The 13,855-nt window shown below is 40.3% G+C and overlaps 1 protein-coding gene across 4 annotated transcripts in view; it reads right to left on the minus strand.

The window, feature by feature from the left end:
- Positions 1–235: 235 nt before the first annotated feature.
- Positions 236–13,855, minus strand: part of col8a2 (collagen, type VIII, alpha 2) — a 350,913-nt gene continuing 337,293 nt past the window's right edge. For all 4 annotated transcript variants that reach the window (XM_068011369.1, XM_068011371.1, XM_068011370.1 and 1 more), the window contains one exon: positions 236–5,681. In XM_068011369.1, coding sequence (XP_067867470.1) covers positions 3,751–5,681 — 1,931 coding nt within the window. In that variant the 3' untranslated portion in view covers positions 236–3,750. The remainder of the gene's footprint in view (positions 5,682–13,855) is intronic.

Genomic DNA, 13,855 nt, shown 5'->3' on the forward strand with positions numbered 1-13,855 from the left:
GAAGGTGTCAGTGTGCTGTCTTCTAATATTAAATCGGCAAATGCAGAGTTCGAGTAATGGTAACAAATCCATAATAAAAACAAGAAATGCTGGAACCACTCAGCAGGTCTGGCAGCATCTGTGAAAAGAGAAGCAGAGTTAACGTTTCGGGTCAGTGACCCTTCTTCGGAACTGACAAATATTAGGATTTTCACAGATGCTGCCAGACCTGCTGAGTGGTTCCAGCATTTCTTGTTTTTAATTCAGATTTCCAGCATCCGCAGTATTTTGCTTTTATTTTAGGTAACAAATCCATACCTGTTACTCTTTCCAAGCCTTTGACCTATGCCTTTGTTTTGAATGATGGGTATCTCATATTTTCATATGTACATTTTGACATTATTAAGCAATGTGGCAGTGTATCTTGCACTTTTTCCACAATAACAATCAGTTCAGCTTTCAAAAAAAAATGAGCATTATTTAGGTGGTGGATTTTTTGATACAAAATAAACTATGGTATGTCCCTTTGCTTATAATGGTAATTTAAAGAGAAAGTATCCATTCAGTTATTAAAATTTCTATATGATGTTTGATTTTCACTACTTATGGTTTGAAAATTATATTCTAATGACTGGGGCAATTATTTCCAGCAGCATGTTCTTTCGAAACTGGATTCTGCCATGCATTTTCTAATTCAATTTCTTTTGATTTGCCTGTAATAAAGGGTAGTTTAATTGTCTTTCTCACAAAGTAGCATGGGTGTACAGTAAATCTACATAGCCAATAAAAACAGTCAATAGGGTCCTTTGTACAGAATCCTTCAAGCTGGGCATCATTTCCTATGAAGAGCCTGATTAACCAATGGTCTTGTGGGACACTTTGATTAGGAGAATCAATCACTGACATTTAATGATAAAGGGCTAGAAATTCTGCTCCACAGTGCCCAGGTTTTTGGTACTATGAGTGCAGTTTTGTAACCAAAATGGCTTTCGCGCCACACAGACACAATTCGGTATGGGCCAAGCCGGACACCATTTTGATAAAGGCCAAACCAAGAGATGTCACAGAGAGGACAGCACAGTGGCGCAGTGGTTAGCACCGCAGCCTCACAGCTCCAAAAACCTGGGTTAGGTTCTGGGTACTGCCTGTGTGGAGTTTGCTAGATCTCCCTGTGACCATGTGGGTTTCTGCCGGGTGCTCCGGATTCCTCCCACCACCAAAGACTTGCAGGTTGATAGGTAAATTGGCCATTGTAAATTGCCCCTAGTGTAGGTAGGAGAATGGTAGGGAATATGGGATTAATGTAGGAGGGGATGTGGTATGGAAACGTGATTAATGTAGGATTAGTATAAATGGGTGGTTAATGGTTGGCACAGACTTGGTGGGCTGAAGGGCCTGTTTCAGTGCTTTACTGATGTCAGGCCATTAACATATGCAAATTAGGGGCCTAACACCTGCTTCTGCTCCCTTTTGCAACTTTGGCTTGTGCCTGAGGCAGCCAGCACCAGCCGATTGCCTCCAGGAAGACCAATTCTAAGCAGGACAGAATGAAAAAAAGGTTAGTACTCACCTTAATCACCTCTGCTGTCAGTCCCGAGATCTCCGATCTCACTCCTGACTCTGACTCCCAGGTCACCCCCATCTCTCGCTGGGCCTGATTCGGACCTGCTAGAACCACCACGACCCCCTACCTGATCAAGTTCCGTGGACCCCAACATTACTGCAAACCCCCACAATGTTCTTTCCTGCCATCTTACACTCTCCCGCATTGGCTTCTGAGGCCCAGCTGTTTCTCCTCCAGACCATTTCGATCTTACACAATTACCTGAACAGTGGCACGCCAACCTGTGTGGTCTCCTACTACTGTGCCTTCTACCCGATAATGAGGTCTGGGGCCCAAAATTTTGGGCTCCTCACACTTTCTCCTTTGAGCACAGGCTGCTAGCACTCTGTGGGTGAGGCGGCCAAAAATGGACACTGCTCAATTTCTAAGCCAAAATGTCGTTTTAAGTAGTTTAAGTAGTAGGCTGTATTATTATTACATTCAAATGGTAGGAAAGAAAAATTAGTAGCAACTTTGTAGAAGGCTAGTTGATGATAAGGTAATTTTTGTATGTATTTGTTTTTTAACTACTTGCACATTTGTGCCTTGAATTTAGGTTTGTTGAATAACATTGTATGAACAATTAATGCATTCTTATGCTATTTGAGCATGATTTTATTGAAAACATTCACCCCTTAAAATAAATGGATTAATGTTTCTTAAAATACCATTAAAATTTCAGAAGAGCCCAATTTCAAGGCTTTATTTGGTTTGACAGAGAAGGATACTACTTTTTTTTAAAGTACAAAAGAAAGGCACAGGTAAGACATTTGAAAATTAACCAATGCAAGTAATAATTTTTAACTAACCATGATTTCGTAGTAGAGAATTTACCAAAATTTGTAGGCATTTTGAATGACAAATACAATTTGGCTATATGAGATCAGAAAATGCTTTACATTAAGAAGTTTTTTGAAAAACACATGTAACAATCAGACTGAAAGTTTAAAATTACAGCTTCTGAATTCATACTTCCCTGTGAAAAACAGTATCTACTGTTGCAAACATGCTGCAGCTCTAAAATGCACTATAATCCAATCCAACATGAGGCAAAATATAGTACAGCCCCTACAGGAAACAATGGTCCACCTCCTGAAGTTATTTAACTTTTTGAACTCAGCAATGCATATCCTCTTTAAGGATCCATTACCACATTTTACAATTGCCGTGTTTGCTTTAGGTGCTATCTGGTCACAATTCTCTCATCTTAACTCTGGAATTCTTTTGGTAATTGTGATCAACACGGTTTGGGTTGAACTTGAAAAAGACTAAACATTTCACAGTCTTTGATAGTGGAAAAATAGTGGCATATGTAAGTGTCAGCCCTCCAGCAGAATCAACAAACTGAATTAGTAAGCAACTGGGCTACATGTGTCCGAGAGACAGCTGCACTGTGTTGATTTGGATTCAGTACAGTCCAATGTTCCTTACCCTTTAACTGAAAACACGTTGAAGCTCAGTAACATCTCAGATCACTAAGATAATGCAAAATACATATAACCTAAACAGTACAAAAAAAACATTTACTTTGCGCTACATTGTCTAACTTTAGACCTTCTCCTAGTCATTCCTACGTGTTAATTTGAAATTTAAAATTCAAGCAAGTTGCAGTGGTGATTATACCAGTCTTCAATATTTTAATTCTCACTCAGTATACAGTGTACACAGTTGTCTGAATTCACAATGGAACACCACTTACCATGTATTGCACTTAAAAAGGTATGATTATAGTAACTAGAATACAACTGTGTAATATGATGTTTTCTTTTCTGTCAATGGTATAAATGTGTAGAAATAAGAAATGCATCCTTAGGTAGAACATTACTCAAAAGTAGGCACAGGAAATACAAGTATCACATACATCGTATCGACTTTCATTGCAAAGGAAATTAAGTTTTGCCTCTAACTGCCCATATAAAAGCAACAGTTCCACATTAAATTCATTGCAACATAAGCCGAAGACTTGTGCAGTCATTAGGGGAAATGTCTGCCGTGTGGTTGTTATACTATGCTGGTTATCACCCAGAGGCATTTAAGGCTTTTTTTAAATACTGGAAAACTGTAGCAACATATAATAACACTTGTGCTTTTTCCAGTGAAACTGTTCCTCTTGATAAAGTTTATTACTACACAATATATATATATCCGCTAATTCAAGTTGATCAACGTTATGTTGGGCAAAGTAGGAATCCTGAGAAAGAGGAATGGATGTATTCAGTGGAATATAACCCATTGGCTTGGTCTGAAGGCATCTGGACCCACACTTGGTCATGCTCTTTAAGTTCCAGTACAGCACTTCCTGATGCTTGATCAAGGTATCCTTTCTTATATTCATCATATGTGTATGTTGCAGGCACATTATTCTTGTACAGTGCCACCCATATATTGGTTCCCTTGACATGCACATGATAAGCAAAGTAGTAGACACCTGGTATTTGGCACGTGAATAGTCCAGTTGCTGGATTGTAACCATTTTGTCCATTATACAAAATCCTACCAAACTTAATGGGTGCCCCTGATGGTGGAAATGGTTTTGTCAGAATTGCAGTGAAAGCAGGAGCTACCCTTGCAGAAATTTCTCCTCTTCCATATTGTGGTTTTTTAGGTTTTACAGCCCCTGGAATTTTTGCACCATCCACAGCTCCATCAATATGAAGGCTAGCCACACCTGTTATTTCCCCATTAATGATGATCCCAGGTGGGCCAGGTGGCCCAGGTAGACCAGGTGGACCTCGAGTTCCCATCATGCCTGGTATGCCAGGGCTTCCAGTTCGACCTGTTGGTCCTGTAATTCCTGGTTGACCTATTTTTCTTTCTCCTGGCAAACCAGGTGGTCCTGGTTCTCCTTTGGGACCTGGTAAACCTATTGGTCCTATGGGTCCTGTTGGCCCCTGAAGGCCTGGTATTCCTGAAGAACCTCTAGGTCCTGGTTGTCCTGCTTCTCCTGGTTCCCCTTTGGGTCCTACAGGGCCAGCTAATCCTGGGGCTCCAGGAACCCCTGTGTATCCACCTTCTCCTTTTTGACCAATTTGACCTGGTGCTCCTGGAGGTCCATGGAAACCTCTCTCTCCAGGTACACCTGGTTTTCCAGGTAACCCATTGTGTCCCTGTTCACCTTGCATTCCCTGCAGACCTGGTGGCCCAACAAGCCCAATTTCACCTTTAGCTCCTGGTACACCAGGTTTTCCCATTGATCCCTTAGGGCTCATAGCCCCCGGATATCCTGGTTCACCCCTAGCTCCAGGTTCACCACGCAAGCCTTTTGCACCTGGCTCACCATTGAGTCCTGAGGCACCTAGTCTCCCAGGAGGTCCTCGCTCTCCTTTAAATCCGTTCATTCCTGGCTTTGCATACCCTGGAGCTCCAGGCATACCACGAACACCAGGAGGTCCAGGCTCACCTTTATGACCTTGAGATCCCGGAATGCCTGATAACCCATCTTGACCTGGTTTTCCTATACCATCCAATCCTGGCTTTCCTGATGGTCCCTGAGGACCAGGTGGTCCTGGGGTGCCAGGTTCACCTTGTGGCCCTACTTCACCTTTCTCACCAGGACCACCAGGTAAACCATTAATTCCTGGTTTTCCTCTCCCAGGTTGACCTGGTGGTCCAGGTTTACCTGGTGCCGCTTCCTTACCTCTTGGACCTGGAGAACCTGGTTTTCCATATCCATTCTCACCTTTGGGACCACGATCCCCTGGAGGTCCACGTTCTCCCTTTGGACCAGGTTCTGCTCTAAGCCCTGGGGATCCAGCGGCTCCTGGTGCTCCTGGCTTACCAATGACAGAGAAACCAGAAGGCCCAGGTAATCCTGGAGGCCCGGGAAGGCCTCTAGGTCCAGTGTCTCCTCTGAGTCCTATATCGCCCTTAGGCCCAGGAATTCCTCTGATACCTGGTTTACCGGGTTGTCCTGGCAGTCCTGGTTTTCCAAAGCTTGCAAATCCTGGTGCCCCAGGTGGGCCTGTCCGTCCTTGAAGGCCAGGTTTTCCATTCCCTGGTTTCCCTGGTATTCCTGGTAATCCAGGAGGTCCTCTTGGCCCAGGTTTTCCTGGAGCACCTTTTGCACCCTTGAGATTTGAAGGAAGAATCACTGGAATTTCTGTTGTAATTAAAAAAAAATGCAAAAGACATGTCAACAACCAAAAGTTAAATGATGAAATATTACTTTATGGCTTTTGAATTGACAGATATATTATAAATTATACTTATATCATTTATTAAATAATTTATTTTTATATTCTTTTTTCTATTCATTTTTTTATTTACTTTTAATACAAATTCAAAATGAGCACAGGTAATTTCATTGTCCACAACAAGACATTGGAATTTTTTTAAGCTTTAATTTTGAAGAGTTTTGCAGTTAGCAACAGGGCTATTATACAAAAAAAAATACTGTGGATACTGGAAATCTGAAATAAAAACAGAAAGTGTTGGAAATACTCAGCAGGTCAGGCAGCATCTTTAGAGAGAGAGAAAAAGAGTTAACGAATCAGGTCGATGACCTTTCATCGGAATTCAAATGATGAAAGGTTCTGATGAAAGGTCACAGACCTGAAGCATTAACTCTGTTTCTCTCTCCACAGATGCTGCCTGACCTGCTGAGTATTTCCCGCACTGTTTTTATTATGAGCTATTATAAACATCTGAAACAAACTGCAGTGTAAATTGGGCCTTGCACTAATGCCAATGATGTACTAACTCAGGGCTACAAAAATTTTCATTAACTTTCCACTTGAAAGGGACAGATATCATTGTGAGCGAACCAAATGAACTTGTCCATGACCTGTAATGAGATTTTGAATGAAAAGATAAAGGAAACAAAACAACCAAAGAAAAGAATTGAGTTGCACTGACTAAATCTAATTAGTGGCTAAAAATTCTTCAATGGCCCAAATTTTCCCCATAGAAAACCATGATGGATACTTAACTTTACCCATGGTGTAAATGTAACACAAAGAAGAGGTTCTAGCCACTGGTATGGAATATAACTTTTCAGCTTGCTATTGTCATAGTTAATAATGCCCAATGTTGCTAGATGACCTTCCAATCTCTTTTACATTTGCTTTCAGAATGTGCAACGTATTGGCTAAATCATGTCTGTTTGCCCTGATAAGTTTGTAGTGGTTCTTCTCCTGCAGGTCTTGTGGTGGCAGTGCACTGCACAATGATGCTAGGGAAGTAATTCAGGATGTTGACCTAGCCATGAAGAAGAAATGGCAATATATGGTCAAGTCAGGATGATGTGTGTCTTGGAAGGGAATGGTGGGTATTTCCATGACATTACTGTCCTTATCCTTCTCGATGACAGAGGTAAATGAACCTGGAAAATGCTACCAAAGTGGCACCTCACTGCAATGTATCCTGTAGATGGTGCATATTGCAGCTGCAGTTTGCCAGTGGTGGAAGGATTAGGATGGTAATTCCAGTGGCAAAGGAGCCAATCAAGCAGATTTAGAGAGTTTTAAAGTGTTGTCCCCCAAGCTGAGCAATAGTATTATCCTTCATTCGTTAAGCCTGCTTTTACTACTTATTTACTCTCATACAGCAAAAGAGTACTCAAGCGCAACATCATTGCTTACAATACATTGCGAGGTAATCTCTATTTGAAGGCTTGTCTTCCAGTTATGTGTTTCTCTCATTGTGACAATCTGTAATGGAAGCAGAGCATTGTCCAGCTTCATATTATAAACTTTTTTGACGATAGCTTTTTCAGATGATATTTTAGATGGACTGTGTGTAATGAGAATTAAGTTATGTTTCTGTTAGCGGGAAACAAAATCAAATTTATTTTTCTTTGTGTGTGCGGAAGTGAAACAATACACAAATACTTTCTGGAGAATACCAACTAGCTTCATATCAAGGTGGCCCATCTTTATGTATGTCAATGCGTGTAAAGGGAACGCAATTAGGTTAAGATTGTTCGGGTAATATTAGAGACATTACCATTTCTGAATCCCCCACCATCAACAGCCTCAGGGTTACCATTGACCAGAAACTGAACTGGACCGGACCAGCCATTTAAATACTGTGGCTACAAGAGCAGGTCAGAGGCTGGAAGTGCTGCAGCCAGTAACTTACCTCCAGACTCCCCAAAGCCTGCTCACCATCTACAAGGCACAAATCAGGAGTGTGATGGAATACTCTCCACTTGCCTGGATGACTGCAGCTTCAACAACAACAGGAAGCTCGATACCATCCAAGACAAAGCGACCCATCCACCACCTTAAACATTCACTCCCTCCATCACCAGCACACTGTGGCAGCAGTATGTACTATCTACAAGATGCACTACAGCAACTCACCAAGATTCTTTTGACAGCACCTTTCAAACCCACAATCTCTACCACCTAGAAGGACAAGGGCAGCAAATGCAAGGAAACACCACTACCTGCAAGTTCCCCTCCAAGTCACTCACCTTACTGACTTGGAACTATATCGCTGTTCCTTGACGGTCACTGGGTCAAAATCTTGGAACTTACTCCCTAACAGCACTGTGGGTGTACCTACACCACATGGACTGCAATGGTTCAAGGAGGCGGTTCACCACCACCTTCTCAAGGGAAATTAGGGATGGGCAATAAATGCTGGCCTGGCCAGTGACGCCCACATCCCAAGAATGAATAAAAAAAAAGACCTCAACTGCACAATTTGTTCAGACTTTGCTATTAAACTGAAGCGGTCAGTGGAATGAATAAGAATAAAGGAAAAGGGCTTGCACTTATATAGCACCTTTCATAACCTCAGGATGTCCCAAAAGACTTTTCACTCAATGACTTGTTTTTACTGTCGTAAAGTAGAAAACACAACAGCCAGCACAGCAAGGACCTACAAACAACAGTGTGATAATGACTAGTTCGTCTATTTTTCTAAGTGTAGTTAGTTGAAGGGTAAATATTGGCCAGGACACCAGGAAAAACTCCCCTACTCTTTTTCAAATAGGTCCCGGGATCCTTTATATCCACCTGAGAGCAGGCTGGGCATCAGTTTAATGCCTCAGCTAAAATACTATACTCTCAACAGCACAGGACTCACTCAGTACTGCATTGGAGTGACTGCCTGGATTAACCCACAACCTTCTGACTTAGAGGTGAGTGCTACCAACTGAGTCACAAGGTCTGGAAATATAATGCAAGTATTTTGTTGCATTTCATCTATGTAGATATTTCAACTATTATATATATATCACAATTACAGATACAAAACTGCCAGTGGATATGTGACTTTTTAGTACTGCGTGTCACAAAAAAAATTACTGTAAAGAGTAAATGAAGTGCTATGTTTGAATTTTCAAATCAGTAATTTAACAATTAATTGTTCAAAATATCTACATTTTACACAAGCGAATTCTAATTGTTTTTCCTCAAAATTCCAAAAATCCACATTCACACCTTTTATAGTTTATTGTCCCTGAAAGTGCAACTTCAAATCTCGCAGTTTACATTGTATACTTTTTATAATGAAATGGGGAAAAATATAAAGTACTGCCAAAATTTTATTGTGAATGTATTCAGAATTTTATGTTAAAACTGTTACAAACTAGAACAACTGAAAATGTAACAATTCTGAAGGACAAAATGTTATTTTTTTGTAAATGATTTAATTGATTTTACCTTTTTAACGTAAACATTTTATCCAATAATGTTGACATTTAAATTAATAATTTTGAGATTTGAACCTCAACTCCTTAAGAGCTTCACACATGACTTGTTTGCTTGGTCAGGTGCTGTTGTACTCTGTGGAGTACTGCCAAGGGTACTCATTCACCAGCCATCGCCCTGATTTAATGTGTAAATGTATGTCTTAGATTGATCCTGTCGATTTCCTATAGCTTGCTTTTGAATGGCTAAAATTTCTGGGTCCATTTAGCTCATTACCAAACCAGGTAGTATTTTTACTTCCCAAGCCATTAGCTAAGGCCTAAATAAACCTTTTATAAGTACAGAATAATGGTGCAGATTTTCCAATCCATGTGAATTCTGTGTGTTCCTTTTTAATCAGTTCGATGTGGATGAATTCTTAGTGCTCATAAGTAAGTAATATTGTATGAATGGCAAGTGTTGGTTGGTCGTGCTGCAAATCACAGTGCAGTCACCTTGTTTCCAGGCACTAATTAGGTACTATTAAAGGGGAAGCAGCTGCAATAAGCCATAAAATGAACTGATTATTTGTTTCATGAACAAAGTTCAGTGTGACCATCCAGAGAACTTTCTTTCTCAGTGGACAGAAAGTTTCCAGTATTTTCTTCACTAGCTGTGACATGCTGCAGAATGCTCAATACTTCAAATGATCAATTTAGTCTTTGCCAACTTCTTAGGCACATGTAAGACTCACTATAGTGTAACTTTCTCCAATTGGTTAAGTTTAATTACCACACATAAAACAGGCATACCAATTGGAAGTAACCATATAACAAATTTTCACCAGTATAGTACTTAGCAACTAATTCCCATAAAAACCGACTGTCCAAAGCTACTAGGATCCGCTGTTAGGAAACTGCAGTTAAAAAGGTGGGAAGGAAGATTTGTCGCCACACCTTGAAGCTCTAGCGAGATCTCTTCTTTTGCTTGTTTTTTTAAAACCATTTCCATTTACTTGGTTGGGGCTTCATGCCAATTGCTCTGGGATTGCCTTTTCTTTGAGCCCATGATTTTGGGCCAATGGACTTCCCACTGGGAATCTCCCATATGTTTTTTGTAGGAAGAAGAGGAGATTCAATGGAAGGATGGCAGGCAGGTCAGGCTGCACCAGAGGCAGACTGTGCCCACCTGACCAGTACATTCCCACCCCCATTTACAGGCAGAGGCTCAACTACCTGGCAAGGATCGTGCAGAAGTATAGTGTACCAATGACAGTAATGGCCAGCTGTATTCTCAAATCATCTTCCTCTGCCCCCATAAAAGATAAAAGGCATTTTGCAATGCTGACCCAATCCTAGAGCAGCACAGATATTGCAGCCAGCATGCCATCTCCTCATCGTCACCTTATTCTGCATCACTTTCAGTTCACCGACAATCAAACCAAGTCGACATTAATAACACACTTCTCAACTAACTCTCAAACAGGACCTGATCAGAAAATCTGCCTCTATCTGTCCAAAATTATTTTATGTATATAATTGAGCAGAAATTATGTTGACCACAGTTATGAGCACAATTTTACAAGAGTGAGTCTCCTAACTTCCCAAGACAATTTTAAATTGTTACTCACTCCCAAACACAGGAAATAGTCTTCGTCTAATTACCCTATCAAACTCTTCATTAAGATTAATAGAGAACAATCATTGATTGATCATGTGTTACGAGTACAATACAATTGAAAGATTCCCATGTGATCAGAGCAAGAGTCAAAAGATTTATAGAGCCAGTACAATTCTAAACACACTCTAAGCCATCTGTTTAAAATAATACATACAATAAATACCATGTTGAACTGACACTGGAATGGGTATCATATAGCAGTATATGTCATTTGTACAATGGACATACACTCATGGCAAGAGATATACAGCAATTCCATAGCTGCTATTGCGATGTAACATGCCAGACAAATGACAGCTTGCACAATACCCAAAAAATTTGACCTGCTCTTATATACCAGGGTCTGTTCTATAGTAGCACTCAGCATAGCCAGTTTACAGCATGTGTGAATAGACGTTGCTATGTAGATGTACCCAAACCACAATGCATCAACTATGAGTAAAACTTTTACACTGTATGTACAGTACAATCCTTCTTTGTTGCTTTATGCATCTTTAGGTGGAATTGTAATTGGGAGTGGGATTTGGATGGGTTCCATCTGCATGTTGTCAGTCAGCAGCCCGTCCCCCACTCCCATCATCCCCACTGCGTGAAGCGGATGGAAAATGGCACTCAGTTGGCTGGTATGTAGCAGTGGAAATTTGGGTGGCAAAAATTTGCCAGCCGACACCAAAAGAAGGTAAATCATGGGGACAGGGTTTTGGGATGGTTTCACGGAAAGGAAGGTGGGGGTACAGGGCAGGGGAGACCTAAACCTTCCTGTGGGGCGCTGGGGAGCACTGCTACTCAATGGACCAGCTGATCTTTTCCTGTGCATCCATTTCATATGTTGATATGTGTCACCTCAAATTTCAATGTCACGTTCCTCAAATCCAAAATATAATATTTTGGATTTGAATATATTATGTATAATAATTGTATTATATAATGTTTTATACTATTTTTATGATATTAACTCACAAAAAAGGGCCCCAGCAGTGAAATCGTGACTATACCACTTCCAACCTTCCTTCAATTTGAGCAATGTCCGTTAACCCTGACCCTTTGGTAATTAATTTCCTACCCATGTTGCTACATTTCCTTTTGTGCCCTATGCTTTCCTGCAAAATACTTTGTCAAGTGGATATGAACATGCATACATTACAAATACTAAATTCCTTTTATCTAAGCATGTATTTTGAAAAACACCATTAAATTTACTGAACACATCTTGCCGCTAACCAATCTGCGGTGGCTGATCTGTATTATCACAAAATCCTAATTAGTTTGATCTAGAATTATGGATTTGAAGAGTTTGCCCAAAACTGACATTAGATAAACTGGTCTATAGTTACCTAGTTTAATTCTTTTCCTTACTGAACAGAAATGATACATATAGTGTACCCTCCAACTCTCCAGCACCATGTGCATTCCTAAGGAAGGTGAAAATTGTGGTCAGAGCCACTCTAACTTTCTTCACCAATTTAGGGAGTAGAGTCAATACAACTCACCTGAAAGGTTCGGAGTATCATTTTTGAAGTATGATATTAACGCATGTTAGGGCAGAAATATTTGATGGCCATGTTATACCAAGAATGATTAACATGCCTATATCTAATTCCTCTGCTACTTTAATAAGGTATTTAAATGGGCAAGTAACTCGGTTAAAACAAGAGAAAGGAATTTGGCACATACATGTTAAGTGTTAGTACGATGACAACAATTTTCATTTGTATAATAAGCTTTAATTTTTAAAAAAGTCCCAAAGTATAAAGAAAATGGATGCCAAGCCAGGAAAGGAAATGGTCAGAATGAGCAGAGAGATCAGACACAAAATTCGGTTTTTGGAAGGTTCTTGTAGGAGGAGACAGGGGTAGTGATGTAGAGTGGTTTAGGGAGGAAATTCCATACAGTAGGAGCAATGGAGCTGAATTCTGTAATACCAATGCTGCACAGGTGGTGGACAGTTGGGGAAATGCACAAAAGGTGAGTCATAGATTAAGTAACGTGAAAACATTGAAATATCATTAATCATAAAGACATGCTTTTCTGATTCTCTTTTGGGGCTGATTTAGGATTAACCCGCAGTATGCACAGCAATGGAGTCCACTATTTCTGAGTTTACAGATAAATTTGGAAACAGAGCGTGTTGCGTCCTGTTTGCATATAGACTTGTTGCATGTATTTGTATCTCTGGGTTTTCTTTACTGGGTGGGGGAGCGTGGGCCAATAGATGGTGCCATCCAAGCCCGTTCTGCATATTTAAAGGAGCCCACAAGCGTCCATTCAGTTTCCCCCACCCCACTGTTCAGAAGAGCAGGTTAAGATCAGAACTCATGGAAAGGCATCTCCAACAGGTAGGCGAAGTTAAAATTGGCCCTATAATTTCCGACTATCAGGAATCACATGATTTTTACAACAAAATAATTGTCGCTATGGTGCTGGCAGGTGAACAGTGCTGGTTATATCATACAGTTACTCTTATGTTGCCACTCAGTCTCCTGCAACAGAAATCTGTCTTGGTCCCTTGTAAAGGAATTTACAGACTACTTTCACCGGCACTAGATGGCAGTTTATTCCACAAAATCCAGTGTGAGAATTACTTCTGGCATGTGTTTCATGCATGTGTTAAAAAGTCTTTGTAGATAAACTGGTTACAACAGCTTTAATTCAGTGGATAAGAATGGGGCAAAACAAAATCAGCTGTTCAAACAAGGAAGAACTTTAGCAATTCCATGAGAATATAGCATGTGTAATTAGGAAAGGTAAATATTTATAATTCATGGTATTATCAACATAGTCCTAACACATTCTTAAATACACACACACTAATAATTTACTGCAAATTCCTGATAAGCAAACAACCATTCAGAGTGAAGCAGAAACCCCATTATGTGGGATAGGATTGAAAATAAACTCTACTACTTTGTTTTATTTTAACTAGAGGATGTTCAGAGGTTTTTGTATATTTTTCTAACTCAACATTACAATGTCACATTCAGCATTGCAAAGCTACAGGAAATTGGGCTGGAGATGT

This window comes from Heterodontus francisci, chromosome 31, assembly GCF_036365525.1.
Source record: "Heterodontus francisci isolate sHetFra1 chromosome 31, sHetFra1.hap1, whole genome shotgun sequence".
Lineage (NCBI taxonomy): Eukaryota > Metazoa > Chordata > Chondrichthyes > Heterodontiformes > Heterodontidae > Heterodontus > Heterodontus francisci.